At 44.4% G+C, this 27,535-nt stretch overlaps 1 protein-coding gene across 1 annotated transcript in view; it reads left to right on the forward strand.

Moving 5' to 3' along the window:
* DNAJC21 (DnaJ heat shock protein family (Hsp40) member C21) overlaps positions 1–27,535 on the forward strand; it is a 36,917-nt gene that overhangs the window by 1,075 nt on the left and 8,307 nt on the right. Inside the window, exons 2-9 of the mRNA XM_073620978.1 lie at positions 1,237–1,330; positions 5,558–5,681; positions 8,099–8,224; positions 10,320–10,624; positions 13,085–13,227; positions 23,024–23,108; positions 23,978–24,154; positions 24,812–24,854. Of these exons, the coding sequence (XP_073477079.1) occupies positions 1,237–1,330; positions 5,558–5,681; positions 8,099–8,224; positions 10,320–10,624; positions 13,085–13,227; positions 23,024–23,108; positions 23,978–24,154; positions 24,812–24,854 (1,097 nt within the window). The remainder of the gene's footprint in view (positions 1–1,236; positions 1,331–5,557; positions 5,682–8,098; positions 8,225–10,319; positions 10,625–13,084; positions 13,228–23,023; positions 23,109–23,977; positions 24,155–24,811; positions 24,855–27,535) is intronic.

Genomic DNA, 27,535 nt, shown 5'->3' on the forward strand with positions numbered 1-27,535 from the left:
TCGCCATGGTCGACCAAAGAAGTTGAGTGCATGTGCTCAGCGTCGTATCCAGAGGTTGTCTTTGGGAAATAGATGTATGAGTGCTGCCAGCATTGCTGCAGAGGTTGAAGGGGTGGGGGGGTCAGCCTGTCAGTGCTCAGACCATACACCACACACTGCATCAAATTGGTCTGCATGGCTGTTGTCCCAGAGGGAAGCCTCTTCTAAAGATGATGCACAAGAAGGACTGCAAACAGACTAAGGACATGGATTACTGGAACCATGTCCTGTGGTCTGATGAGACCAAGACATAAACTTATTTGGTTCAGATGGTGTCAAGCGTGTGTGGCTCCAACCAGGTGAGGAGTACAAAGACAAGTGTGTGTTGCCTACAGTCAAGCATGGTGGTGGGACTGTCATGGTCAGGGGCTGCATGAGTGCTGCCGGCACTGGGGAGCTACAGTTCATTGAGGGAACCATGAATGCCAACATGTACTGTGACATACTGAAGCAGAGCATGATCCCCTCCCTTCAAAGACTGGGCCACAGGGCAGTATTCCAACATAACGACCCCAAACACACCTCCAAGATGACCACTGCCTTGCTAAAGAAGCTGAGGGTAAAGGTGATGGACTGGCCAAGCATGTATCCAGACCTAAACCCTATTGAGCATCTGTGGGGCATCCTCAAATGGAAGGTGGAGGAGCGCAAGGTCTCTAACACCCACCAGCCCTGTGATGTCGTCATGGAGGAGTGGAAGAGGACTACAGTGGCAACCTGTCATGCTATGGTGAACTCCATGCCTAAGTGGGTTTAAGCGGAGTTCCACCCAGAAATGGAACTTCCACTGATCCAGTGTCACATTTGGCACCTTTCAGGGGGGAGCAGATACCTGTCTAATCCAGGTATTTGCTCCCACTTCCGGCGAAAGAATCCAATGCAAACTATGCCATGTCCAGCCCACTGTCTTCAGGGAGACACACAGGTCCCAGAAGACAGCAGGGACCATCCAGAACGCGCAGAGCAACTCGCGCATGCACAGTAGGATACAGGCTGTGAAGCCACAAGGCTTCATTTCCTGATTCCCTTACTGAAGATGCCGGCGCCTCCACCCAGAGCTGAGGGTGATGTCCTCCTCCTTCCTCATATGCATTCTGCAGTCTCTGCCAGTTCCCTGTCTTTTCCTATACCTCCCCTACCCTTCCACGAGCATGCCATGATTGTACCTTTTTTTTTTTTTTTTTTTTTTTGCTATAGATAAGAACTTGGACAACTCAGAGGAGGCTGCGGAGCAGTTTAAATTGATCCAGGCAGCGTATGATGTCCTCAGCGACCCCCAGGAGAGAGCATGGTGAGTTATTAGAACTGCATGTCACCTGTACGGTTGGAGTCACACCTTCCGTTCCTGTAATTGGCCCCATTAGTTTTCCTTATACACCAAACTGCAACACATGGATGTGAACCAGACACATAGCAAAGAATGGGATTTCTGCTTAAAGCAGAGCTGAACCTATCGATTTAGGGCCAACTCACACTATGTGCAGTGTCAGATGTTTTACCACAGGGACATCCAGGAAACAATTGTTTCCTATGTGTCCCATACACACTGCATTCCAGCATAGCGCTGCGCTAAATTTTATTACCGCAAACCGTCCTAAATCGCACTGCAATGTCGTACAACGCACCTCCCAACATTGCAGTGAATAAAGTGTGTGTTTTGTACACTTCAAAATAACAAAAAAAAAGAGCAGTGTGATGTGCCAATTCATGCATCACACTGCCCACTAGCACATCTAGCAGTGCAGAGCGGGAGGAGCAGTGACCGCTCCGGCTGCTCTGCGATTTGCAGGTTTGTATGAATTTTCCCTTTAGGGCTCGTTCACACCATACGTACATGAAAACTGATGGGAAAACAGTGCAGATTTCACTTGCAGAGCCATCAGTTTACATCCGTTTTTATGCACGTTGACATCAGTTTTCTTGTGCGTCAGTTATGTGCCCTGTTCACACCAATGTTGATGTCATGTCAGTTTTTTTTTTTTTTTTTTTTTCCCATGCAGAATATGGCATACACGTTGCAGATTCCTGAGTAGAAAAAAAAATAATCTGCACATTGTGGTGTGAACAGGGCACATAGAGAACCATTGTTTTGTTGAGCCCTTGCAGGACGCGTGCAGAAAAACTGACATCTACACCATTGTGTGAATGAGGCCTAACAGTTTAAAAAAAAAAAAAAAATCAGTTGCATTCAAAGCATGCTGGGATTGCTAACTGTCGCACTTGCTTGTGCTCTCAATCAAACTGTCAAACCATCAAATGACTGGTGTCGTAACTGATCACATGTGCAGCACCATGGCAGTTTAAGATCAACTGCTAACAGGTATTTACCATATATGCTTGTGCCAACGGCACACTGAAGAAAAGAGGGCACCATCATGCCGTTTCTAAAGGGCCTACGCCGTGGCCGTCGGCTCCGGCGACTCCGGCGAGTCCGGCCACTCGCAGAGCCGGAGATCATGGCCCTAGGAAGAAGAGGGGTGAAGATCGACGCAGCCACCATCAGGGACATCATGGGCTTTGTTTGCAGGTAAGTGCAACATAATGGGCTAGTAGGCGATACATACTAGTCCATTATGCTTTTACTTTGCTGTTCATACAGCTGTTATACAAGCTGAAGTCCTTGTAAAACAACTCTTATGCCCCGTACACACGGTCGGACTTTGTTCAGACATTCCGACAACAAAATCCATGGATTTTTTTCCGACGGATGTTGGCTCAAACTTGTCTTGCATACACACGGTCACACAAAGTTGTCGGAAAATCCGATCGTTCTAAATGCGGTGACGTAAAACACGTACGTCGGGACTATAAACGGGGCAGTGGCCAATAGCTTTCATCTCCTAATTTATTCTGAGCATGCGTGGCACTTTGTCCGTCGGATTTGTGTACACACGATCGGAATTTCCGACAACAGATTTTGTTGTCGGAAAATTTTATATCCTGCTCTCAAACTTTGTGTGTCGGAAAATCCGATGGAAAATGTGTGATGGAGCCCACACACGGTCGGAATTTCCGACAACAAGGTCCTATTACACATTTTCCGTCGGAAAATCCGACCGTGTGTACGGGGCATTAAAGATGACACTGTAAAAGGAAAGCTCAGAGGTGACTGTCTGTATCTTTTATCCCCAGTGTCAGGTCATCCGTCTTACAAATGGCACCGTTCAGCATCTAAAGTAGGAGCTCTGTCTGTCCTCCCATCCCTCAATGCCTAGCTGTGATCCTCTGAAATCCAAGCCACATAAAAGTCAGGGCATGTCAGAGCTTCTATTTTTGATCTGAAAGTGGAAGTTTGTTTACTGATAACCCCCCCCCCCCCCCTTTTTTTTTTTTTTGGCTGGGATACCCATTAAGATGGTTGCAGTTTTTTATCTCTGCATCAACACTTCTTAAAGTGCCCCACTGTGTGTATGGGTACAGTAGCCATATTAAACTTCCCTGAACATGTCTGGGAAAAGTGACAGATTCATGACTCTTTTCTCCATTCATTTTATTTTTAATAAGGGTTCATGTACACAGGTGTATACTATTTACGCAGAATCTTGCTGGCAGCATGACCTTGCTCCAAAACGTGATCTTGTGCAACATTTGCATGCATCCAGTGGACACCATAAATTAATCTTATTGGCTGCAGCTCAGAGCTAACCTGTCAATATCAAAAATGTGTAGCCACTGCTGATTAGACACTAAGGGGGAGATTTACTAAAACTGGTGCACACAGAATCTGGTGCAGCTGTGCATAGTAACCAATCAGCTTCCAAGTTTTATTGTCGAAGCTTAAAACGATGAGTTAACCTTTCGTTCTGTAGCACCGGCCCCCCGCACCCCTATACCCCCCCCCCCCGTTCTCCCATTGTGACAGTGAGCGGGGTTCTTTTCCTCCCACTTGCTGTCACATTTTTTTTTTTTTTTTTAAATGCAGCAACCAACCCGGCCACGCCATTTATTCAGAGTTCTGTAAATGGGAGAACTACAAGTACAAACATCCTTTGCGTCTGTCGGCTTGTAGTTCTCAATCAACTTCCAGGGTGCTGTTGAGCGCTCTGGTAGTTCATTATCTCTTCCTGTCAGTGTGTATCTGTCTGCTGATCGCGAATGCAATGATTTCCAGGCTCCTAGTAAAAAAAAAAAAAAAAAAAAATGCACATTTTTTTTTTACCTGCAAAAAGATGTGCACGTGTGGTGTTGTGTTTTTTTTTTTTTTTTTTTTTTTTTTTTTTTTACGAAAGTAAACCTATCCTTTAATTGAACAAGCTGATTGGTTACTAGGCACAGCCACACCAGATTCTGTGTGCACCAGTTTTAGTAAATCGCTCCCACTGTGTACTGCTTAGGAACAGATGTACAGATGTGAATGTTTGCACAGGCATTGCATGTATACACTCGTGCCTTGGACGCAGCTTTGTTTCATTTTTGTTTTTATGCTGCTGAATGCAGCCCAGTTGTATGAGCGGGCCCATAGACTTCTATACTACTGCATACAGATGTGTACAAATCTATACACTGTATGCATTTGTACACAGCGTTTTATTACATGATATACTTACTCATCACGGGGCAGAGATTTACTACAAAATCCAGAGCATGGTACAGCTTTTAGAAGACTGATGATGGATTTGACTTTCTATGCACAGATCTTTTCTTCATATTGTCTGGGATAGAAGAGTTGTGTCTGCTTCCAATGCTTTGATGGTTTTCAGTTTCTTACTTTATTCATCAGTTGTGAGCCGGTGTTCAGCTTCTATGGGCTACAACATTTCTGTTTGTAGCAGATTAATAACTACTTTCCAGTACCATTGTGCTCAGTAAGCTGTGAAATGTATTTCCTTTTTTTATTAGGAGTTGGACCCCTTTCACATGGGGCGGACTCCGTTAAGATCGGCAGGAGATCTGTCCATTGATCCTTTGCTGACCAGAGCAGAGTGGGCGGATGACAGGTCCATGTCCACTAAGTTTTATGCAGAGTGGACACGGACAGAGCCCGCTCTCCTCTGAGGGCAACCAGGTATAAACTGAGCTGTCCGTTCACACCCGACTACCCTCCAATCTGATCCACCGAGACCAGTGGTTCTCAACTCTTGTCCTCAGGTCCCACTAACGGGCCAGATTTTAAGTATTACCTTGGGGAGATGCAGCCTAGAATTCTGCAATCACTGAGCAGCAAATTATATCACCTGTGATGTTCAGTTATCTTGCAAGCCTGGCCTGTTAGTGGGTCCTGAGGAACAGGGGTTGAGAATCACCTAGACAGAGGAGAACAGATCCCCTTATGTGCCTTTCTTTTATTTTTATCTTTTTTTTTTTTTAGCAAACTGGATTAGACCGGAGGTAGAAGGGTATAAACGTACACAAGTTAATTTACACCTGCCTGTCAATAGGGGTGAATGGACCGTTCGATCAGGTCTGCCTAAATAAAAATTGACAGGAAGACCTGGTCGGACCCTTCGTGTGAAAGAGGGCTTAGGGGGATTTTTTTTTTACAGAGGATTCCTTTTCTTATGTTGTACTTGTTTTCTAGGTATGATAACCATAGAGACGCTCTGTTAAAAGGAGGTGTTGATGGAGAATATCAAGACGATAGTCTAGACCTCGTTCAGTATTTCACTGTGACCTGCTACTCCGGACATGGCGATGATGAGAAGGTAACTAGCTTGTCCTTGGTTCGGTCTGACACAAGTGAAAGCTTTGGGCCAACCTGGTCCGTCCATATCACTTACTGCTGGTAGTGGGCACCTCCAGTTATTCCCCTGTTATAGAGCATCAAAGGAACCCAGGTCGCTCTGTTATGAGGCAAGTGACCAGCTTCAGTGCTTGTTGGTTCGGTGCAGCCTGCTCCTGCCGTTTGTGCTTTGCTATTGGCCCATCACTAAATGAAAGCAAAACCTAAAAGGAGGGGATGAGGCAGAGCTCCAAGTACAGAAGCTTGTTGGCGATTCCATACCAGACTGACCAGGGCTTTGTGGGGTCCCTATGTGTGCTACAAGATAGAAGTTAATTTTAACTTCCCACCCTTTAAAGTAACACTGAATACTAATTTAAAAAATACACTATTATAATTATTACTTATGCATTCGTTTTTTGTCTTCCTCTTCTTTAAAGTTTCAGTGCCATGCACACTTCGTCTGCGGAATTCAACTCCTTCTGTGCGGTGGATAAGGGGTGGGGGTGTTTGTTGACAAAAAAAAAAAAATTAATTAAAAATTCCTTAATAAATCTGATAAGCAGACTGCTTGTAAGTACAGATGCGCAGGGCACTTCATGTAGTCCCAGTGGGAGCAAGCTTTTAAGGTGACAACACTGCATCGGCTCAGGTACCACAGTAAGAGAGTGTTGTCACCCTAGTGCAGGAAGTACCTGCCTGTCCGGATCAGCAAGTTAACTTGCAAAAGACAAAGCCTAAATTACAACAGCAAGTCCCTCAGTGCATGCGAAAGAGGATAAGCTGTTATTAGGATTTCCTTTCTATTTGGAGGTTTACACCTTAAAGTGGTACTTTGCTTGAAAATGAAGACCTTGGGTGGTGCGCTGTCACCGCTGACAGGGTTTCCATCTTCACCTGGTCTTCATTTCGGTGTTGTTGACTCTGGGTAATTGAATGACTGAGCCACAATGACATCAGTCGCGCTCATGCACACGGGAGCCGCGATCGCAGCACAGCACTCTCAAGGGACAGTATACTTATTATGCCATCCCTGCAGAGCGCAGTGCACATTCGCCGGTGATGTCACCAGCTGCAAAAATTGTGAATATCTCCCACGAAGTGCACATTCCAGAAATGGAACTTTCGCTGATCGGATTCTGCCCTCCGGTGGCACTTTTGGCACCCCTCAGGGGGGAGCAGATACCTGTCAAATCCAGGTATCTGCTCTCACTTCCGGGCATAGATCGCCACTTTGTGCTGCGAACTACGAAATGTCTGCCCTCTCGTCCTTCCCCCACCGCTGTCTTCTGGGAGACGCACAGGTCCCAGAAGACAGCAGGGACCATTCAGATCATGAATAAATAGATCCTTTCAATTTAAAAAGTTTGTTTGGGCCAAGTTGACCCAAATGCACTATTCCCTTTACTAACTGCTGAGGCCGCTGTCAGCGTTGTACAGTGGGGAAAATTAATTATTTGATCCCCTGCAGATTTTATAAGTTTGTCCACTTACAAAGAAATGAAGGTTCTATAATTTTTTAAATGATAAAGACAGAATATCAACCAAAAATCCAGAAAAAACACATGAAACAAATCTTTTAAATGAGTTGCAGTTCAGTGAGTAAAATAAGTATTTGATCTCCAAACAAAACATGACTTAGCACTTGGTGGAGAAATCCTTGTTCATAAGCACAGAGGTCAGATGTTTCTTGTGGTTGGTTACCAGGAGGGATTTTGGTCCACTCTTCTTTACAGATCTCTAAATCCTTAAGGTTTCTTGGCTGTCTCTTGACAACTCCGAAGTTTCAGCTCCCTCCATAAATTTTCTATAGGATTAAGGTCTGGAGACTGGCTAGGCCACTTCATGACTTTAATGTGCTTCTTCTTGAGCCACTCCTTTGTTATCTTTGTGGTATGTTTTGGGTCATTGTAATGCTGGAAGACGCATCCACGACCCATCTTCAGTGTTCTGGCTGAGGGAAGGAGGTTCTCATCCAAGATTTTACAGTACATGGGCCCGTCCATTGGCCCCTCAATGGGGCAGAGTCGGCCTGTACTTTTAGCACAGAAACAGCCCCAAAGCATAACGTTTCCACCTCCATGCTTGTCTGTAGGGATGGTGTTCTTGGGCTCAAAGTCAGCATTTTTCATAATGATGATGATGATGAAATAATAATGTCGAATAATAAATTAGTATCACTGTTGTGATTATTATTGTTTTTTAATGTTATTATTCTGCCTTTCTGATGTTTCCCATTTATGAATGATATAATCTTTATTTCACATGTGCCATTGATAGCTAAAATTTAAGCAACTTCTAAAATAAATACAGTAAATAAAACTCAGATCCTTTTTTGTTTTTGCCATAATGTATGTCCTATATGGCAGCAGGTAACAATGTAATGCCTTCTCTTCCCAGGGCTTCTATGCTGTATACCGGAGAATCTTTGAGATGATTGTGAAGGAGGAGATGGAAAGTAAGATCAGTCAGGATGAAGAAGAGGAATACCCACCATTTGGAGACTCCCAGAGTGACTATGACACGGTACAGTGTTTCTATTATTCCTCGTTCGCTTTTCTAAGGCAGTGATTGACCATATGATAGAAATGGATATCTGTGCTCAAATTCAACCATCTTATGTATGTAACACATCAGGGTGACCACACATTCATTTTTTTTTTTTTCAAATGAACCCTTTGCACAACACTATACATTCTTACATGCTCTTGTGTGTTTTTTTTTTTTTTTTTGTTTCTTTTGTTTGTGCTTGTTTTATGTTTGTTGGTTTGTTCTAAACCTAAAACTAATAAAAATTATACTTAAAAAAAGAAAAAAAAAAATACATTCTTACATATTTCTAGCAAACTTTGCATGAAACAGGGGTTCTTGGTTCACATGTATTGTAATACACATGTAAGGTGGCCAATTGTGTCAAAGTTGTCCCTGCTCTGCAAAATTGAAAATACTTCCTAATACCCTATTCTAATGAACATAGAGTGCCAATATGGGGTATGGGGCAGATAGTTACGGAGTCAGGTCACTGATCTGCACTATGTGTGTGTGTGTATATGTGTGTGTGTGTGTGTGTATATGTGTATATATATATATATATATATATATATATATATATATATATATATATATATATATATATATATATATGATCAGCCATAACTTTGACCACCTACCTAATATTGAGTAGGTCTCCTTTGGCTGCAAAAAACATTCCTGACCTGTCACGACATGGACACCGCTAGATTTCTGAAGGTACGCAGTGGTATCTGGCACCAAGCCATCAGTATCGAATCCTTTAAGTCCTGTAAGTTGTGAGGTGAGGCCTCCATGGATCAGACTTGTTTTTCCAGCACCACCTACAGTTGCTGATTAGGATTGTGATCTGGAGAATTTGGAGGCCAACACCTTGAACTTGTCTCCCAGCTGCCCTGTAATGGTCACTTTAAGGATGACGGTACCACTCTGTCCTTCGGTATAGAATTTTTATCGGGGGCCCTTCCTTTTTTTACCTTGAACTTGTTTTGTTCCTCAAACCATTTTTGCAGTGTGGCAAGTCACGTTAGCCTGCTGGAAGATGCCACTGCGATTAGGGTATACCGTTTCCATGAACGGGTGTACTTGGTCAGCAACAATGTTTAGGTGGGTGTTACATGTCAAGTAGAATCCCCGTAAATGGCAGGACTCAAGGTTTCCCAGCAGAATATTGCCCAAAGCATCACACTGCCTCTGCCAGCTTGTCACCTTCCCATACTGCATCCTGGTGCCATCTCTTCCCCAGGTAGGTGATGTAAAAGAAAATGTGATTCATCAGACCAGGCCACCTTCTTCCATTGCTCCATGGTCCAGTTCTGGTGCTCATGTGCCCATTGTATGCACTTTTGGCTGTGGACACGGGGTCAGCATGGACACCTTGACCGGTTTGTGGCTACACGGCCCCATGCACAACAAAGTGCAATGACCTCTTCTTTTTTTTTTTCTGCTTTTCAGCACATCAACTTCAGGGACAACATGTTTACTGCTGCCTAATATATCTCACCTAATTTCAGATGCCATTGTAACAAGATAATAAATGTTATTGATATTAATCTGTCGGTGGTCATAAAGCAGATCGGTGTATATGTGACACTGAAAATTGTGAATTAATCCTTTTGCACACCAATATTCATCCTTGCATAGTTCTAAACCCAGTGATCCCTGAGTCCTGTAGTTCTCATCTATGTCAGATGTAAAGTCTGTTCACTTTGTTAGGACATTTTCCCCAGAGCTTAGTGAATGTGGTTCAATTTCACTTTGCACAAAATACCCATAAAAACAAATTTTTCTTGCAGATGATTGGATAATGGAAGTGAGTAGGTTTATTGTTTTGCAGAGTAGAGTAGGGACTGGCCAGAGAAACCATCATCAGGAATTTCTGAATTGGTAAAACACTAAGCATTCCAGAGCACTTGGGGAATAGCTAGATCAAGGGAAACGGTGAAATGTTGTTTGATCTGCCTGGCTATATTATAGAAACTGCACATTGGCTACAAGTTCATCTTCAGAAATTTTGGGATTCAGGGATTTTTTTTAGAAACCAGTCCTTTTTTAATCTTCTTCATTTATACATTTTTTTTTTCCTCTGCAGGTAGTGCACCCCTTTTATGCTTACTGGCAGAGCTTCTGCACTGTAAAGAACTTTGCCTGGAAAGAGGAGTATGACACCCGGCAGGCCTCTAATCGCTGGGAGAAACGGGCCATGGAAAAGGAAAACAAGAAAACCCGGGACAAGGCCCGCAAAGAGAGGAACGAGCTGGTACGTGAGCTGGTGGCCTTTGTCAGAAAAAGGGACAAGAGAGTCCAGGCCCATCGGAAGCTGGTGGAAGAGCAGAATGCGGAGAAAGCCAAAAAGGTGGAGGAACTGCGAAGACAGCAGAAGATACAGAATGCCAAGTGAGTAGAATTAAAAATATTTTATTTATTTCTTGATGGATTCATGTAAAAATGAACATTCTCCATTAACTTCCATATCCCTGATTTCACTGGAATCTGGTGGACACTCAATTTACATTTTTGCTTATTAAGTGAGCGTGTTTGTACAACATCTGTCAGCCTTCTTACAATTGCAGAGCTGTGCAATTGTACCAATACTACTACTCAGATCTGACTTTTAGGGCCTCTTCGCTTTCTGCATAGATCACTGAAAGCTCAGCACAAGGACACATAGGGGGTTATTTCCAAAAGGAAAATCCACTTTGCACTACAAGTGCAAACTACACTACACTACACTGCAAAGTGCACTTGAAATTGCTCTGAAAGTGCACTTGGAAGTGCAGTTGCTGTAGATCCGAGGGGGACATGCAAGAAAAATAAAAAAACAGCATTTTAGCTTGCACACGATTGGATGATAAAATCAGCAGAGCTTCCCCTCATTTCACATCTACCCCTCAGATTTACAGCGACTGCACTTCCAAGTGCACTTTCAGTGCAATTTCAAGTGCACTTTGCAATTGTAGTTTGCACTTGTAGTGCAAAGTGGATTTGCCTTTTGTAAATAACTCCCATAGTAAACAATTGTTCTCAATGTGAACTGTTCACACCATAAATGTGCAATGGTGTGCGCTACATAAAAATGCAGCACAACTCAACACACTGCAGCATGCTGCAACTTACTGCTCTGCATAGAGTTGAATGACCTTTCAAAAAAAAAAAAAGAAGAAAAAAAACATTAACAGCATGATGCATTGTAACAATGCTTTACATGAGCCTTTAGTGTTCTATTTTATGCAAACGAATGCTTTTCACCCCTAAATGGCACAAATGTCAAACGGGGAAACAGAATCCTTCCTAAAAGGGATGAGTGATGTCGTCAGAATAACAGAGGCTACCACTCTCTTTTTGGAAATGCTATTTCAAGTTTTGCCACAGATTCTCAATTGGATTTAGGTCTTGACTTTGACTGGGCTTTTCTAACACATAAATATGCTTTGATCGAAACCATTCCATTGTAGATCTGGCTGTATGTTTAGGGTCGTTGTCCTGCTGGAAGGTGAACCTCCGCCCAAGTCTAGTATTTTGCAGACTCTAACAGGTTTTCCTCTAAGATCGCCCTGTATTTGTCTCCATCCATCTTTTTATCAACTCTGACCAGCTTCCCTGTCCCTGCTGAAGAAAAGCATCCCCACAACATGATGCTGCCACCACCATGTTTCACAGTGGGGATGGTGTGCTCAGGGTGATGTGCAGTGTTTAGTTTTGTGCCACACATAGCGTTTTGCTTTTAGGCCAAGAAGTTCAATTTTGGTCTCATCTGACCAGAGCACCTTCTTCCACATGTTTGCATATGGCTTTTCTCAAACTGCAAACGGGATTTCTTATGGCTTTCTTTCAACAATGGCTTTTTTCTTGCCACTCTTCCATAAAGGCCAGATTTGTGGAGTGCACGACTAATAGTTGTCCTGTGGACAGATTCTCCCACCTGAGCTGTGGATGTCTGTAGCTCCTCCAGAGTTACCATGGGCCTCTTGGCTGCTTCTCTGATTGATGCTCTTGTTGCCCGGCCTGTCAGTTTAGGTGGACGGCCATGTCTTGGTAGGTTTTCAGTTGTGCCATATTCTTTCCATTTTCGGATGATGGATTGAACAGTGCTCCGTGAAATGTTCAAAGCTTGGGATGTTTTTTTATAACCTAACCCTAATTTTGTGGTGTGTTCCTTGGCCTTCATGATGCTGTTTGTTCACTAAGGTTCTCTAACAAACCTGAGGGCTTCAAAGAACAGCTGTATTCATACTGAGATTAAATTACACACAGGTGGACTCTTTACAAATTAGGTGACTTCTGAAGGCAATTTGGTTCCATTAGATTTTAGTTAGGGGTATCAGAGTAAAGGGGGCTGAATACAAATGCACGCCACACTTTTCACATATTTATTTGTAAAAAAAATGTTGAAAACCATTTATTTTCCTTCCACTTTACAATTATGTGCCACTTTGTGTTGGTCTATCACATAAAATCCCAATTAAAATATATTTACGTTTTTTGGTTGTAACATGACAAAATGTGGAAAATTTCAAGGGATATGAATACTTTTTCAATGCACTGTACCCCAACATACAAGGCCATCTTTGGTTTTCCGCTTCTCTGCTTTGCTGCATTGATTTATAATCCTGGTTATGTGGTATGTTTGTACTCAGACTGATGATTGTGGTTTAGGTTTTCACTAACTAATTAAAAGCAGTCTGCTACCAAATTAAAATTCCAAAATATGTATTATAAATTGTAATTGACACAAAGGCAAAAGCTTACTTAGAAACTTAGAATCATGTTTGCATTTTCTGCAGTCTTCCCTTTTCTTTCTTTATTTTTATACAGAGTTTCGTATGGTAGTTAAATTTTGATTTTCATTTCCCACAGACTTGCAGAGCAGTACAAGGAGCAGAGCTGGATGGCCATGTCCGATATGGAGAAGGAGCTGCAGCAGATGGAAGCTCAGTATGAACAGGAGTTTGGAGACGGGACGGAGGATTATGAAGAGGAAGTAGACGAACAGCAGAATGGTTAGTGAGTGATAAAATGGAGGGGAGATCTCACAGCAGTTCAGTTTGGGTATAAAAGTCATGTAATTGGCAGCTCTATTTTATATCCACAAATCAAAAGGTCAGCGCCCGGGTGTGCAATGCACATAAAATCTTTATTTCTTTCTCGGACATCACGGGACACAGAGCCACAGTAATTACTGATGGGTTATATAGGTATCACTAGGTATTGGACACTGGTCACACCCTAATCAGGAAGTTCAACCCCCTATATAATCCCTCCCCCTTGCAGGGATACCTCAGTTTTTACGCCAGTGTCTTAGGTGATGGACGTGTAAAGATGTCCTGTGCTGAGCTCCAAAGGGAATATCCTAAGATCCTATACTGGGGCAAGCCAGGCGAACCGGATCCATTCAAAGTGTCTTTCATGGCCGAATTGGATGGTACTCGGGCCTCGTGTCCGAAGAAACGAGGTTTTACCCGTAATGCTTCTCTTTTTAGAGAGCTGGACCCCGCAGATCAGAAAATGGCTTTAAACTTCCTAATTTCTGGCGAGGTGCTTTACAGGGCCAGAACTGCAGGATCCCCCTACATGTAGGGGGCCCCAGTCTCTGACAGTTTTTACAAACGGAGCCCACCGTGAGAGGTGAAGATTGGGTCTGTGTATACAGAACCCTGCGGCTGGATAAGGTAAGAGGAGATTCCACAGAATTTTTAAATTCTAGTGGCTTTCTCCTTTAAGGTAAATGCATGCTATGCCTATTGTGACCACCGGGGGCTGCCAAGAGCACAAACCTTCTCATGCTTGATTCTGTCTCAGTGTTCGCTGCACAAAGCTCTTCCGATGGCTCCAGGTAAGATGGTGGGGGTTTTTTCTCAGCTGGGATGTTCCCCCCAGGCTAGGGGCAAGCTCAGGTATGCTGTAAGGTGGTTTTAAACCGCACTATCACTGCCGCTGCCGCCGCCGAAGCCGCCATTGCGATGCAGGGCCCATCACTGCCGGCCTCCTCCTTCTTCCCCCACCCCGAGCCTTCCTTCAGGATTGTCAGGAAGGGCCGGCTCGCGCGGGAAGCGCTCGTTTTTTGAAAAAAAAAAAAAAGACGAGGGGGGTGGGGGGCGTCAGCACAGCATCAGCGTGCTCAGACGCCCTCAGTGCCAGAAAGCATTGCTATTTAAAGCACACTGTAAAGGTGCTCTGAGCCTTGGAGGGACACAGAGCTGACAGTCGCATGTAAGGTGGGACACAGGCATTCTCCTAGGCTGCATTTACTAAGGTAACACCGGACTGGGCATTTGGTAGCAAGGCTTTGCCGGACTACATCGCTCAGCAGTCAGTGTTCAATTTTGGATACCTTACACCTTGTTGCTTTGCACTATGGGTATAAGAGGTTCAAGTGCCCCCAGAACCAGAGACACTAGGGGATCCCGTTCGGGTTCTGAGGACCCCCTGTCTGCTACACCCTCCCCTCCTGAAGGGCCTGGGATGGCTGGACAGGGAGAGCCGTTGGGGTCAGGGGCTACACCTGCTTCCGGCACTTCAGCCCCTGTATATATTACACAAGAGGTTTTTTCCTCAACCATTAATGGTCTAGAGGAAAGATTAATGGCCGTGATTACATCTTCACTCAGTGGAAGAAAACGCACCAGGCCTCCCTCTGTTTCCCAAGACCCTCACACAGAGGGGCTCTGGGATAAAGGAGACGAATCCCTTTCAGAGGATCGGGATGGGACGGATGATTCCTCTTCGGAGGAATCAGGTGAAGAGGGACCCTCTGCGACTTCCCAAGAGGAGAAAGTCTTAATGCAGATCCTCACTGGATTGGTCCGCTCCACATTTAAGTTGCCCGTACCTGAAACTGTTAAAGAATCCTCTTCTCTTTGGGGTCACTGAAACCTATCCAAGCAGCACATGCTTTTCCTGTTCATAATTTACTTGAAAAGCTCCTTTTATTCTGAGTGGGAGCACCCAGATAAGCGATTTCTTCCGCCAAAAAAGTTTTCTACACTTTATCCTATGGAAGAATAATTTATTAAGAGGTGGGGAATGCCGGCCATTGATGCGGCCATTTCCTCTATAAATAGTAGTCTGACTTGTCCTGTAGACAACGCTCAGATGCTCAAGGATCCTGTGGATAAAAGGATGGCATTCTTATTGAAAGATGTTTTTTCCTTAGCAGGATTAGTGGCCCAAACTGCAGTAGCAGCGATTGGAGTCTGTCAATACTTAAAAAGACCATGTTAAGCAGGTCATCAGAGTATTACCTGAACAGCAGGCCCAGGGGTTTGCTAACCTTCCTGCGGCCTTATGTTACGTTGTTGACGCCATCAGAGATTCTATCGTGCAAACCTCCCGTCTTTCACTGGGGTTGGTGCATATACGTAGAATCCTATGGTTGAAGAATTGGTCAGCCGAAGCACCATGTAAGAAGCTCCTGGCTGGGTTTCCCTTTCGTGGTGAAAGGTTGTTTGGAGAAGACTTGGATAATTATATCAAGAGAATCTCTTGTGGGAAAAGCACTCTCTTACCTGTTAAAAAGAAGAGTAAGCGTCCCTCTTTTAAACGGACTCTTTCCCCAGCGCCAGGGGCATCAGCCTCCAGGCAGTCACGACGGCCTCCTCCGTCTGGGGCAAGGAACAAGAGTCAACCCCAGGGACAGAAGAGGTCCTGGGGGAAGAAGTCTTCTAGACAAGACACTAAGGCCTCTTCATGAAGGGGCGCCCCCACTTGCTCGAGTGGGGGGGAAGACTGCTGCAGTTCTCAGGGCTCTGGCAGGAGGACTTCCAGGACAGAGGGGTAATCTCCACGGTAACCTTAGGGTACAGGCTGGAGTCCCAAGAATTTCCCTCTCCTCGTTTCCTCAGATCAGCCAGAAAACCAGAGAAGAAGCAGTCGCTCCTTCTAGCGATAGAGCGACTTTTTGTCGCAAGAGGTCATTATGGTGGTTCCCACAAAGGATCAAAGATTGGGCTTCTTTTCCAACCTTTTTATGGTCCAAAGACCAAATGGGGATGTCAGACCCATTTTGGATTTAAGTGATCTGAATAAATTCCTAAGGATACAGTCTTTCCGTTTTGGAATCAATTCGGACAGTAGTCTCCACCCCGCAGGGAGGAGAATTTTTTACATCAATAGGCATCAGAGATGCAGGCCTACCTGTGCCCATTTTTCCTGCTCAGCAGAAGTGTCGGCAGGCAAAGATCACTGCTCTAAGGGAGCTGATCCTGACAGTCAGGACCAAGAAGGATCCTTCTGTCCACCTTTGTATGAGGCTGCTGGGGAAGAGGGTGTCTTCATTCGAAGCAGTTCCCTATGCTCAGTTCCAGTCAGGACTGTTGCAACACAGTATTCTGTCGGCCTGGAACAAGAAGGTTCAGGCATTAGACTTTCCAATGCACCTGTCGCATGCGGTGCGTCAAAGCCTCAATTGGTGACTCATACCCAAAAACCTGCAGAAGGGGAAATCCTTTCTACCGGTTGCCTGGGATCCTCTTGCAGGCGGGACGGATGCGTTGGTGATTCCGTGGTATCAGTTCTCACTGATTTATGCATGCCTTCCTATTCTGTTACTGCCACGGCTCCTTTGCAGGATCAGGCAGGAAAGGAAGTCGGTACTTCTGGTGGCCCCCGTTTGGCCCAGAAAGACTTGTTAAGCAGAAATAGCAAGAATGACGGTGGGTTCCCGGTGGACCCTACCGGTACACCTAGACCTGTTATCTCAGGGTCCAGTGTTCCATCCTGCCTTACAAATGCTAGATTTGACGGGTTGGCTATTGAGACCCACGTTCTGAAGAGTCGTGGGCTTTCAGGTCCTGTCATATCTACCTTGATCAATGCAAGGAAGCCAGCTTCCAGAATGATTTATCATAAGAGTCTGGAAGGCTTATGTATCCTGGTGTGAATCCAGGGGTTGGCATCCCAGGAAATATGTCATAGGTAGATTTCTTGATTTTCTACAATTAGGTTTAGAGATGAAGCTGGCCTTGAGTACCATCAAGGGCCAGGTCTCGGCCTTATCAGTATTTTTTCAACGGCCGCTTGCTTCGCATTCTTTAGTCTGAAACTTTATGCAGGGGGTGATGTGTCTTAATCCTCCGGTTAGGGCGCCCCTAAACCCCTGGGACTTGAACTTGGTTCTATCGGTGTTACAGAAACAGCCTTTTGAACCAATACGTCAGATCACTTTGGTTTTGCTGACGAGGAAACTAATTTTTCTGGTAGCCATCTCTTCCGCTAGAAGAGTATCAGAAATAGCATCTCTTTCCTGTAAAGAGCCTTACTTAATTATACACAAAGATAGAGTGGTACTACGCCCTCATCCTAGTTTTTTACCGAAGGTGGTTTCAGATTTTCATCTAAACCAAGACATTGTTCTGCCTTCCTTTTTTCCAGATCCCTGTTCTTCGGAAGAAAGGTCACTACATTCTTTGGATGTGGTAAGAGCAGTCAAGACCTATCTGGAAGCAACTGCTCATATTCGCAAGACAGATGTCTTGTTCGTGCTGCCAGAGGGTCCCAATAGAGGACAGGCAGCGTCAAAAGCTACCATTTCTAAATGGATTCAACAATTGATTATTCAAGCTTACGGTTTGAAGCGGAAAGTTCCTCCGTTTCAGATCAAGGCACATTCCACAAGGGCTATTGGTGCTTCTTGGGCAGTGCATCACCGGGCCTCTATGGCTCAATTCTGCAAGGCCGCAACCTGGTCTTCAGTCCATACATTCACCAGATTCTATCAGGTGGATGTGAGAAGGCATGAGGATATCGCCTTTGGGCGTAGTGTGCTGCAGGCAGCGGTACAGGGTCCTCAGGTCTGATAGCACCCTACTGGGTTGTGATTTCCCCCCCCCCCTCAGTTGGCATTGCTTTGGGACATCCCATCAGTAATTACTGTATCTCTGTGTCCCGTGATGTCCGAGAAAGAAAATAGGATTTTTTTATAACGGCTTACCTGTAAAATCCTTTTCTTTCGATGGACATCACGGGACACAGAGGTCCCGCCCCTCTTCTAATACACTTATATTGCTTTGCTACAAAACTGAGGTATCCCTGGAAGGGGAGGGATTATATAGGAGGTTGAACTTCCTGATTAGGGTGTGACCAGTGTCCAATACCTAGTGATACCCATATAACCCTTCAGTAATTACTGTGGCTCTGTGTCCCGTGATGTCCATCGAAAGAAAAGGATTTTACAGGTAAGCTGTTATAAAAAAAAAAATCCTATTTTTATACTATTTTATACTTGTATAGGGATACCAAAGGATCCAACACACAAACTAATGCTGATGTGTTTCCACTCTTTCGGGCCTTAGTAATACGACTGATTGAGTTGTGGATGTTGGATTGACTGTGGCTGGCTGTGGTCTTGGCACAGGTGGTGTTTGCTACAGTCTACATGGAATATAGAGGTTGCAACACTATGCCTAGGTTCACACTGGGAACCGTATGCGCATCGCATTCCTGTGCAAATCACATGCAATGCTGTGCAGTGCGATTTGAGCCCATTCATTTTGGATGGCCCGCACCGCATCAGTATGAACCATGTCTATATCTTTGTTATTAGCTTTATTTATATGCTGAAATATTATATACTATATATACTGTATAATATACTATACAAAGGTTTAGAAAGGGCTTTATTACATTAAGAGTAGTAAAGCTTTGCAGTGTTTTTTTTCTCTTTTTTTGCCTGTGTCACATTTGGCTTCACAAGTTAGTGTATCTCTAGACAAAACCTTTTTCTATGAGTTGTGGATACCGTAAAGAAGGGTGGGACCCTCTAATCATGTGTTTATTGCTTTGCCCATTGGGCATATTCGCTACTCTAATCGTAAAGGTGATCGTTGTCACAGAGCGAAAGTGAAGCAAAATCCCAAAATGTTAGCTTTGTCCCTCTAACAAGAAGTAATGGGGATAGCTGTTCCAGGTACAGTTGTCTAAGCGGAGAATGTCCCGCATTTTGGGAGATTTCCTCTAACTTCCTGTTGTGTCTTTGAGACAGGAAGTGAAGGTAAATGCCGCCAATGGTGCACAGCAAAAAATGAACTGGCAGAGGTTTTAACCGTTCTGTACTCTACCCAAACCTGTGTGGCTGTAGATCTACCAACAACTATGTAATATAAGGATCACCATACAATCTGACTGTAGAAATGTCTTTAGATTTACCAAAACTGCACTATATTGCCAAAAGTACTGCCTTTACACGCACATGAACTTTAATGGCATCCCAGCCTTAGTCCGTAGGGTTCAATATTGAGTTGGCCCACCCTTTGCAGCTTCAACTCTTCTGGGAAGGCTGACCACAAGGTTTAGGAGTGTGTCTATAGGAATGTTTGACCATTCTTCCAGAAATGCATTTGTGAGGTCAGGCACTGATATGGACAAGAAGGTCTGGTTCACAGTCTCTGCTCTAATTCATCCCAAAGGTGTTCTATCAGGTTGAGGTCAGGACTGTGCAGACCAGTCAAGTTCCTCCACCCCAAACTCACTCATCCATGTCTTTATGGACCTTGCTTTGTGCGCTGGTCCAAATCATTTGGTGGAGGGGGGATTATGGCGTGGAGTTGTTTTTCAGGGGTTGGGCTTGGCCCCTTGGTTCCAGTGAAGGGAACTCTTAAGAAGTCAACATACCAAGACATTTTGGACAATTTCATGCTCCCAACTTGTTTGGGGATGGCCCCTTTCTGTTCCAACATGACTGTGCACAAAGCAAGGTCCATAAAGACATGGATGAGTGAGTTTGGGGTGGAGGAACTTGACTGGCCTGCACAGAGTCCTTAACTCAACCCGATAGAACACCTTTGGGATGAATGAGAGCGGAGACTGCGAACCAAGCCTTCTCGTCCAACATCGGTGCCTGACCTCACAAATGTGCTTCTGGAAGAATGGTCAAACATTCCCATAGACACACTCCTAAACCTTGTGGACAGCCTTCCCAGAAGAGTTGAAGCTGTTATAGCTGCAAAGGGTGGGCCAACTTCATACTGAACCCTACGGACTTATGCCCTGTACACACGATAGGATTTTCCGATGGAAAATGTGTGATAGGACCTTGTTGTTGGAAATTCTGACTGTGTGTAGGCTCCATCACACGTTTTCCATAGGAATTTCCGACACACAAAGTTTGAGAGCAGGCTATAAAATTTTCCGACAACAAAATCCGTTGTCGGAATTTCCGATCGTGTGTACACAAATCCGACGCACAAAGTGCCACGCATGCTCAGAATAAATTAAGAGACGAAAGTTATTGGCTACTGCCCCGTTTATAGTCCCGATGTACGTGTTTTACGTCACTGTGTTCAGAACGATCGGATTTTCCAAACAACTTTGTGTGACCGTGTGTATGCAAGACAAGTTTGAGCCAACATCCATCGGAAAAAATCCATGGATTTTGTTGTCGGAATGTCCGATCAATGTCCGACCGTGTGTACAGGGCATAAGACTTGGATGCCATTAAAGTTCATGTGCGTGTAAAGGCAGGCGTTCCAATACTTTTGGTAATATAGTGTACAGTATCTCGCAAAAGTGAGTACACCCCTCACATTTTTGTAAATATTTTAGTCTATCTTTTTATGTGACAGCATTGAGGAAATGACTTTGCTATAATGTAAATTTGCTGTCCCCTCAAAATAACACAGCCATTAATGTCTAAACCGCTGGCAACAAAAGTGAGTACACCTCTAAGTGAAAATGTCCAAATTTGGCCCAAAGTGTCAATATTTTGTGTAGCCACCATTATTTTCCAGCACGGCCTTAAAGTGATTGTAAGGGTCCGTGGCCCCAAACCTCGTCTTCTGGGGTCCCCCGGCGGCTCCTCCCCACATCAGATAACCCCCTTGGAGAGGCACTCTCCCGAGGGGGCTACCTTACGGGCACGCTACCGAGTCCAACATTCGGCAGCCATAGCCTCCGAATGTATGACTCAGCCCCGCCCCCCAGCGCCCACATCATTGGATTTTATTGACAGCAGCAGGAGCCAATGGCTGTGCTGCTATCAATCTATCCAATCAAGAGTCGAGAACCCCGGGCAGAGACAGCGTGTCCCTGCCGGGTCAAGTTTCAGGGCTCAGGTAAGTAAAACTGGGGGGGGGGGGGGGCGGTCACTGCCAGGTGTTTTTTCATCTCAATGCATAAGATGCATTAAGGTGAAAAAACACGAAGGTTTATAACCCATTTAACCCTCTTTGGTATGGCGTTCATCAGAACTTTACAGGTTTCCACTGGACTCCTCTTCCATGACGACATCACGGAGCTGGTGGATGTTAGAGACCTTGTGCTCCTCCACCTTCCATTTGAGGATGCCCCACAGATGCTCAATAGGGTTTAGGTCTGAAGTCATGCTTTGGCCAGTCCATCACCTTTACCCTAATCTTCTTTAGCAAGGCAGTGGTATTCTTGGAGGTGTGTTAGGGGTCGTAATCATGTTGGAATACTGCCCTACGGCCCAGTCTCTGAAGGGAGGAGATCCTGCTCTGCTTCAGTATGTCACAGTACATGTTGGCATTCATGGTTCCCTCAATGAACTGTAGCTCCCCAGTTCCGGCAGCACTCATGCAGCCCCAGACCATGACATTCCCACCACCATGCTTGACTGTAGGCAACACACACTTGTCTTTGTACTCCTCACCTGGTTGCCACCACACATGCTTGACACCATCTGAACCAAATAAGTTTATCTTGGTCTCATCAGACCACATGACATGGTTCCAGTAATCCATGTCCTTAGTCTGCTTGTCTTCAGCAAACTGTTTGTGGGCTTTCTTGTGCATCATCTTTAGAAGAGGCTTCCTTCTGGGATGACAGCCATGCAGACCAATTTGATGCATTGTGCGGCGTATGGTCTGAGCATTGACAGGCTGACACCCCCCCCCTTAACCCCTGCAGCAATGCTGGCAGCACTCATACGTCTTATTTCCCAAAGACAACCTCTGGATATGACGCTGAGCACATGCACTCAACTTCTTTGGTCGACCATGGCGAGGTCTGTTCTGAGTGGACCTGTCCTGTTAAACCGCTGTATGGTCTTGGCCACCGTGCTGCAGCTCAGTTTCAGGGTCTTGGCAATCTTCATATAGGCTAGGCCATCTTTATGTAGAGCAACAATTCTTTTTTTCAGATCCTCAGAGAGTTCTTTGCCATGAGGTGCCACGTTGAACTTCCAGTGACCAGTATGAGAGAGTGAGAGCTATAACACCAAATTTAACACGCATGCTCCCCATTCACACCTGAGATCTTGTAACACTAACGAGTCACCTGACATCGGGGAGGAAAAATGGCTAATTGGGCCCAATTTGGACATTTTCACTTAGGGTTGTACTGACTTTTGTTGCCAGCGGTTTAGACATTAATGGCTGTGTTGAGTTATTTTGAGGGGACAGCAAATTTGCACTGTTATGCAAGCTGTACACTCACTACTTTACATTGTAGCAAAGTGTCATTTCTTCAGTGTTGTCACGTAAAAAGATAGAATAAAATATTTACAAAAATGTGAGGGGTGTACTCACTTTTGTGAGATACTGTGTGTAATATGGGGACCTACCTAATCTATCCAATCAACTGAGGCAAGTCCTTACATTATATAGTTGGTAGATGTAAAGGAGAATGTTCATTCAGATTGTAATTTGTGGGGAGCTTTAGGACCCGGATGATTGGATACCAATTGAATAGATTGTTTTTAGATCGGTCCTCTTATTACATTACATTACATTGCTTATTAAATGTAGAATCCCATTGTGTTGTGTATGGTCAGCCCTACTTGAATTAGATTCATTCATATGAAATAAATCAGTGTCACAGGAATTGTGTATTCTGAATCATTAGGCAAAGCCAGCGACGATGAAGAGGAGGAATTTTACGATGACCTCTACTGCCCCGCTTGTGACAAGAACCTTAAGACTGATAAAGCGTGAGTCTAACCATTATCCACAGCATGCAACCTGAATCCCTCAAAATGCAATCGGCCTCATTCATAAAACAGCCCGAGGAACAAGTAAGGTTGTGACATCATCCACCCACCTCTCCACCTCCACAAATCAAAGGAAGACTTTTTTTTTCATTCCAAAAATTCAAGACTTCTCTTGAATGGCGGAGATGCACGAAGACTGCCTCTTATTAGATCCAGCATTAAAGGGAAGTGTTTTGCATTGCTGCCAGAATACAGCACTGCATACTGTACATAGCACAAACTACTACAGTATATTACATCATCCGAAGCGCCAGCTGGTCTGTTCTGGCATACAGATAATTCATTTGGTCCAAGCTGGTCCAAACAAATTATTTAAATGCTCCCTTAATGACTTATGCCTATATGCGTCCTTGGGAAGTGGTGATATCTGCAGGGTGACTGCAGCTTCAGCCATCATGCAGATACCATTCCTTAGGCAGCCGCCACGTGCTATCGTTTCTGGGCTCTCTTGTACCACTGGGGAGACTGGGGCTATTGCTGGCGATCACATCAGCTGACCATAGAGAGAATGGAGGAACTTGCATTTCCCCCATTGTCTCTTTAGTGTATGAAACTGGAAGCAGCACAGATTTATTCACTTCCGGTTTCTGTGTACTGGGTAGTAAAGCAGCTGATCAAACCTCAGGCAATCTTTCTCTATTGCAGTATTTTATCCTTGTCACCAGTTTATCTTTTTCTATTAGCCGTCTTCTGTAGTGTGATCTGTATTCCCACCCTACCTATGTGTGCTGTGGTCTGTATATTCTATCCTCCTATATGTGTGCTGTGGGCTATACAGCTTATAGTTTGATTATCCTGTTGTAATTCAGAATGAAGAATCATGAGAAGTCCAAAAAGCATCGGGAGATGGTGGCTCTCCTGCGGCAGCAGCTGCAGGCTGAAGAGGTGGAGTACAGTGCTGCTGTCGGGGAAGACAACAATGTCCTGGATGGAGAAGGGGCAGTGCTGTCTGAAGACCAGGAACCCGAGGAGACGCCAAAACCAAAGTAAGCCATGATGTTAATTTAGTGATCAATTTGTGCCTATTACCCAATGAAACCTGCACTAAGTGCATACATAAGCTGCCATTTTTTTAATTCTCCTGTTGAAAATGCTAGTTGCCTGGCTGTTGATCCAAAAACATCAGTACGTACTTTGTCTAGTAGCACAGTACAAAGGGGCTTAAAAGGACAATTTCAAGCTAGCCAGAAAAATTAAACAACTTGGTTACCCAGGTTAAAAACCTGAGGTTTTAATTGAATATGTTTGCAAATACATGTTGAAGCCTTACTAGCGCACCAAGGCATCTCTATAGAGTGTGTTCCCTAACTCAAAACTATTGGAGTTCCCAACTATGGGGCACTTTTAAGAATTTATAAATCTGAGGGCAGGCTCACCTGCAGACAGCCCCATCTTCCATAAAAATACAAAAACACACCAGAAGCCTGGACATCACCTTTACAAGACAGCTGAGGACTTCTATTGTGTGTCTGCATCCAATCCAAACAGCAACAATGCAAGGCGCTCTGATTCATTTAAAACTGGCAACGGGAGATAGGTGCATATGGGAAGGCATTGTATCCATAGTCCACGTATTCTTCTCACCATAGTTTTTCTTCAAATGGTGGTTTTCATTTTGAGATGTTTTTGTCTTCTTTCTTTAGAGCAAACAAAAAGCAAAAAAAGAAAAAACAGAAAGGCTGTAAGGTGAGTGCTTAAGTACCACGTGTAATTTTTCATCAAATGTAAAGTGCGTGAAATTGCAGTGATTACAAAATAAAGTAAATAGAGCAGCAGGCAATGTCTGATCCTGGAGATCGCTGGTGAAGTTTTTTGTTTGGCGAATGTTTGGGTCAGATATGTTTATGACCCGCCTCCTTAAAGTAGACCTTTCACTAAAATGGAAGGTCCGGGGGCGTGACCGGATGCGGGAGTGAGAGGGTGTGTGAGATCTCCTCTCCCTCCGCTCTGACCAGCTAAGTTACAGGCTGAGAGGATTGCCGGTTTGTCGGCGGTAGGAGTAAGCAGCGGAATCCGGTTAAACTGTACTGCAGAGCCACTGAGCATACCTGATCCCGGCGCAGGCTTGGAGGACGGAGCAGAGGGGGGGGTGTGAGAGACCCTTCCAGTTGGCCAGTGGCCAAACGAGGAGACCCGCTTTAGTAGCGGCTTCAGCAGTGGTGGTGTCAGCGTGTGTGGCGGTGAGAGAGCCTAGAGGACGGAGTCATAGGGGCGGCGTGAGAGGCCCCCCTTGGCTGTCAGTAGCCAATGAGCAGGCTGAACTTAGTAGCAGCAGAAGCAGTGAACGAAGTAACACGCGGCCAATAAAACTAGCAAGGTAACGCTGTGAAACTGGAGAGTGACTAAGAAGACGCCAGACATAGGTGAAAACTTCCCCCTTTTTTTTTTTCCCTCATATACCATATTTGCTATAAATGACTTTTATTCCTGGTTCTTGATTTGAAGAAACTTAACTGAGCTTGCAATGTGAAATTCTGGTTAAATAGAACTTGTTGCCTCAGTATCTATTGGTGGTAAAGAGACAGTACCTGAAATAAAGAAAATAGCAGCCCCAGTCCGAGGTGGGAGACGGACAGGGAGCTGGTGTGTGAAGGCTTTTTTTTTTTTTTACAACATAAATAGAACCAGTGGAATGGTGGATGTAAGCTGCTTACTATAATATCAGCTGTAAGTGGAACTGTGTTGTCTGTGTGTCTGCTCACTGCCCCATGTGCTATTGGGCTGATGTTGTGGTATCAGAGGTGTGCGGAGGGTTACCCTTTTGGTACTATTCTCAAGCAAAACCAGCATGCTGGGACAGCATTTATTATATTCCAAACCAACAAAAGGAAAGATGAGAAATATTTTTTTTTTTTTTCTTTTTTCCCTCCTCCCACTTTTTTTGTCCCCCTGATATAACAGTATGGCTGGGAAGCGGGCAGCAGAGGAAAAATTAAATCAGCACCAGTTACAAAATCAACCACAGCAAGTAGGTCAGGTTACACGCTCTGCAAAAAATCAAACAAACCAAGTTAGAGCGTTTTGCTAGGACCTCCCTATCACCAGTAAAATCCCAACAATCAATTCAAACAGGTACCTCGGTGGTTAGGAAAAACCAAAGCAGCGGGTTAATATCTGCTGTAGCAAGCCCAATCGCAGTGCCACCCACAAAAGGTCAAGGGGTGGGAAAAGTCGATATTATAAGTGGTGACACAGAAATGAAAAAGCTACCTAATATAACCGAGGCAGATATGGAGGGAGACCAAAGTGGAGGAGTGGAAGAACCAACAATGAGGGACCTCCTGTACGCGATAACTGCATGTAAAGAATCAATCTCTGGTTTGGATATTCAGCTGAAAAGCATAAAGGAGGAACTTGCAGTGTTGGGAGGCAGACTGAAAGAAACGGAGGGAAGAACAGCCCTAGAGGAGAGATTAAGCGCTATTGTATAAAATGTGCTACTCCCGCTTAGACAAGATATAACTGATATGAAGAAATACATAAAAAATCAGTCAGCTAAAATAGATGAATTAGAAAATAGAAACTGGAGAAACAATATAAGAGTAATAGGCATGCCCGAACGGAGCGAGGGATCTGACCCTATAGAATTTCTGGAGGGATGGGTTAAGGAGACATTTGGGACTACATCCTTCTCTCCTTTCTTTGGCATTGAGCGTGCCCATCGAGTTCCCCTTAAACCCCGTCAGGGTAAGGAGTACCCAAGACCCATAATCATGAAAATGATTAATTTCAGAGACAAAGTATCTTTGCTCTGGAAGGCGAGAGAAATGGGAGAGATCCTCCATAGGGGGGTAAGAATTTCACTATATCAGGACTTTTCTCCGGACCTGCAAAAACTCAGAGCGGCATATATGCCGATTAAACGTATGTTACAGCAAAAAAGGATGGACTATGCATTATTGTACCCCGCCCGTATGAGAATAACTACAAGGAATGGGACACTCTTTTTTGATTCCCCTCGAAGTGTGGAAGAATGGTTGGAGAACAATGAGAGAACAGCACGGAATATAGGAGAAGAGAGACTAGAGACTAATTAGATCTTGGGTTTTTTTTTTTTTTTTACATTTGAGGTACTGGGGAGGAGGGAAGGGAAAGGGAAAACAGAAATAATAAGCAATATACTAAGAAACAAGAAATAAGTAAATAACAATTCACAATAAGTAAAATACGAACTAGGGAGTGAAGTAGGAATAGAATATAAAATAGTAAAGGTTAGATATACACTTATTAAAATACATTGAGCCGACACGACAAATTATTTTGCTTATGAGCACAAAAATTAAAACACATGAATAGCACTAATAAGGTCAGAGAGGGGGGGAGGGGGGGAGATAGGGATCCCTGGGGAAAGGGGGTATTGAAATGTA

Source organism: Aquarana catesbeiana, linkage group LG01, assembly GCF_042186555.1.
Source record: "Aquarana catesbeiana isolate 2022-GZ linkage group LG01, ASM4218655v1, whole genome shotgun sequence".
NCBI classification, from domain to species: Eukaryota; Metazoa; Chordata; class Amphibia; order Anura; family Ranidae; genus Aquarana; species Aquarana catesbeiana.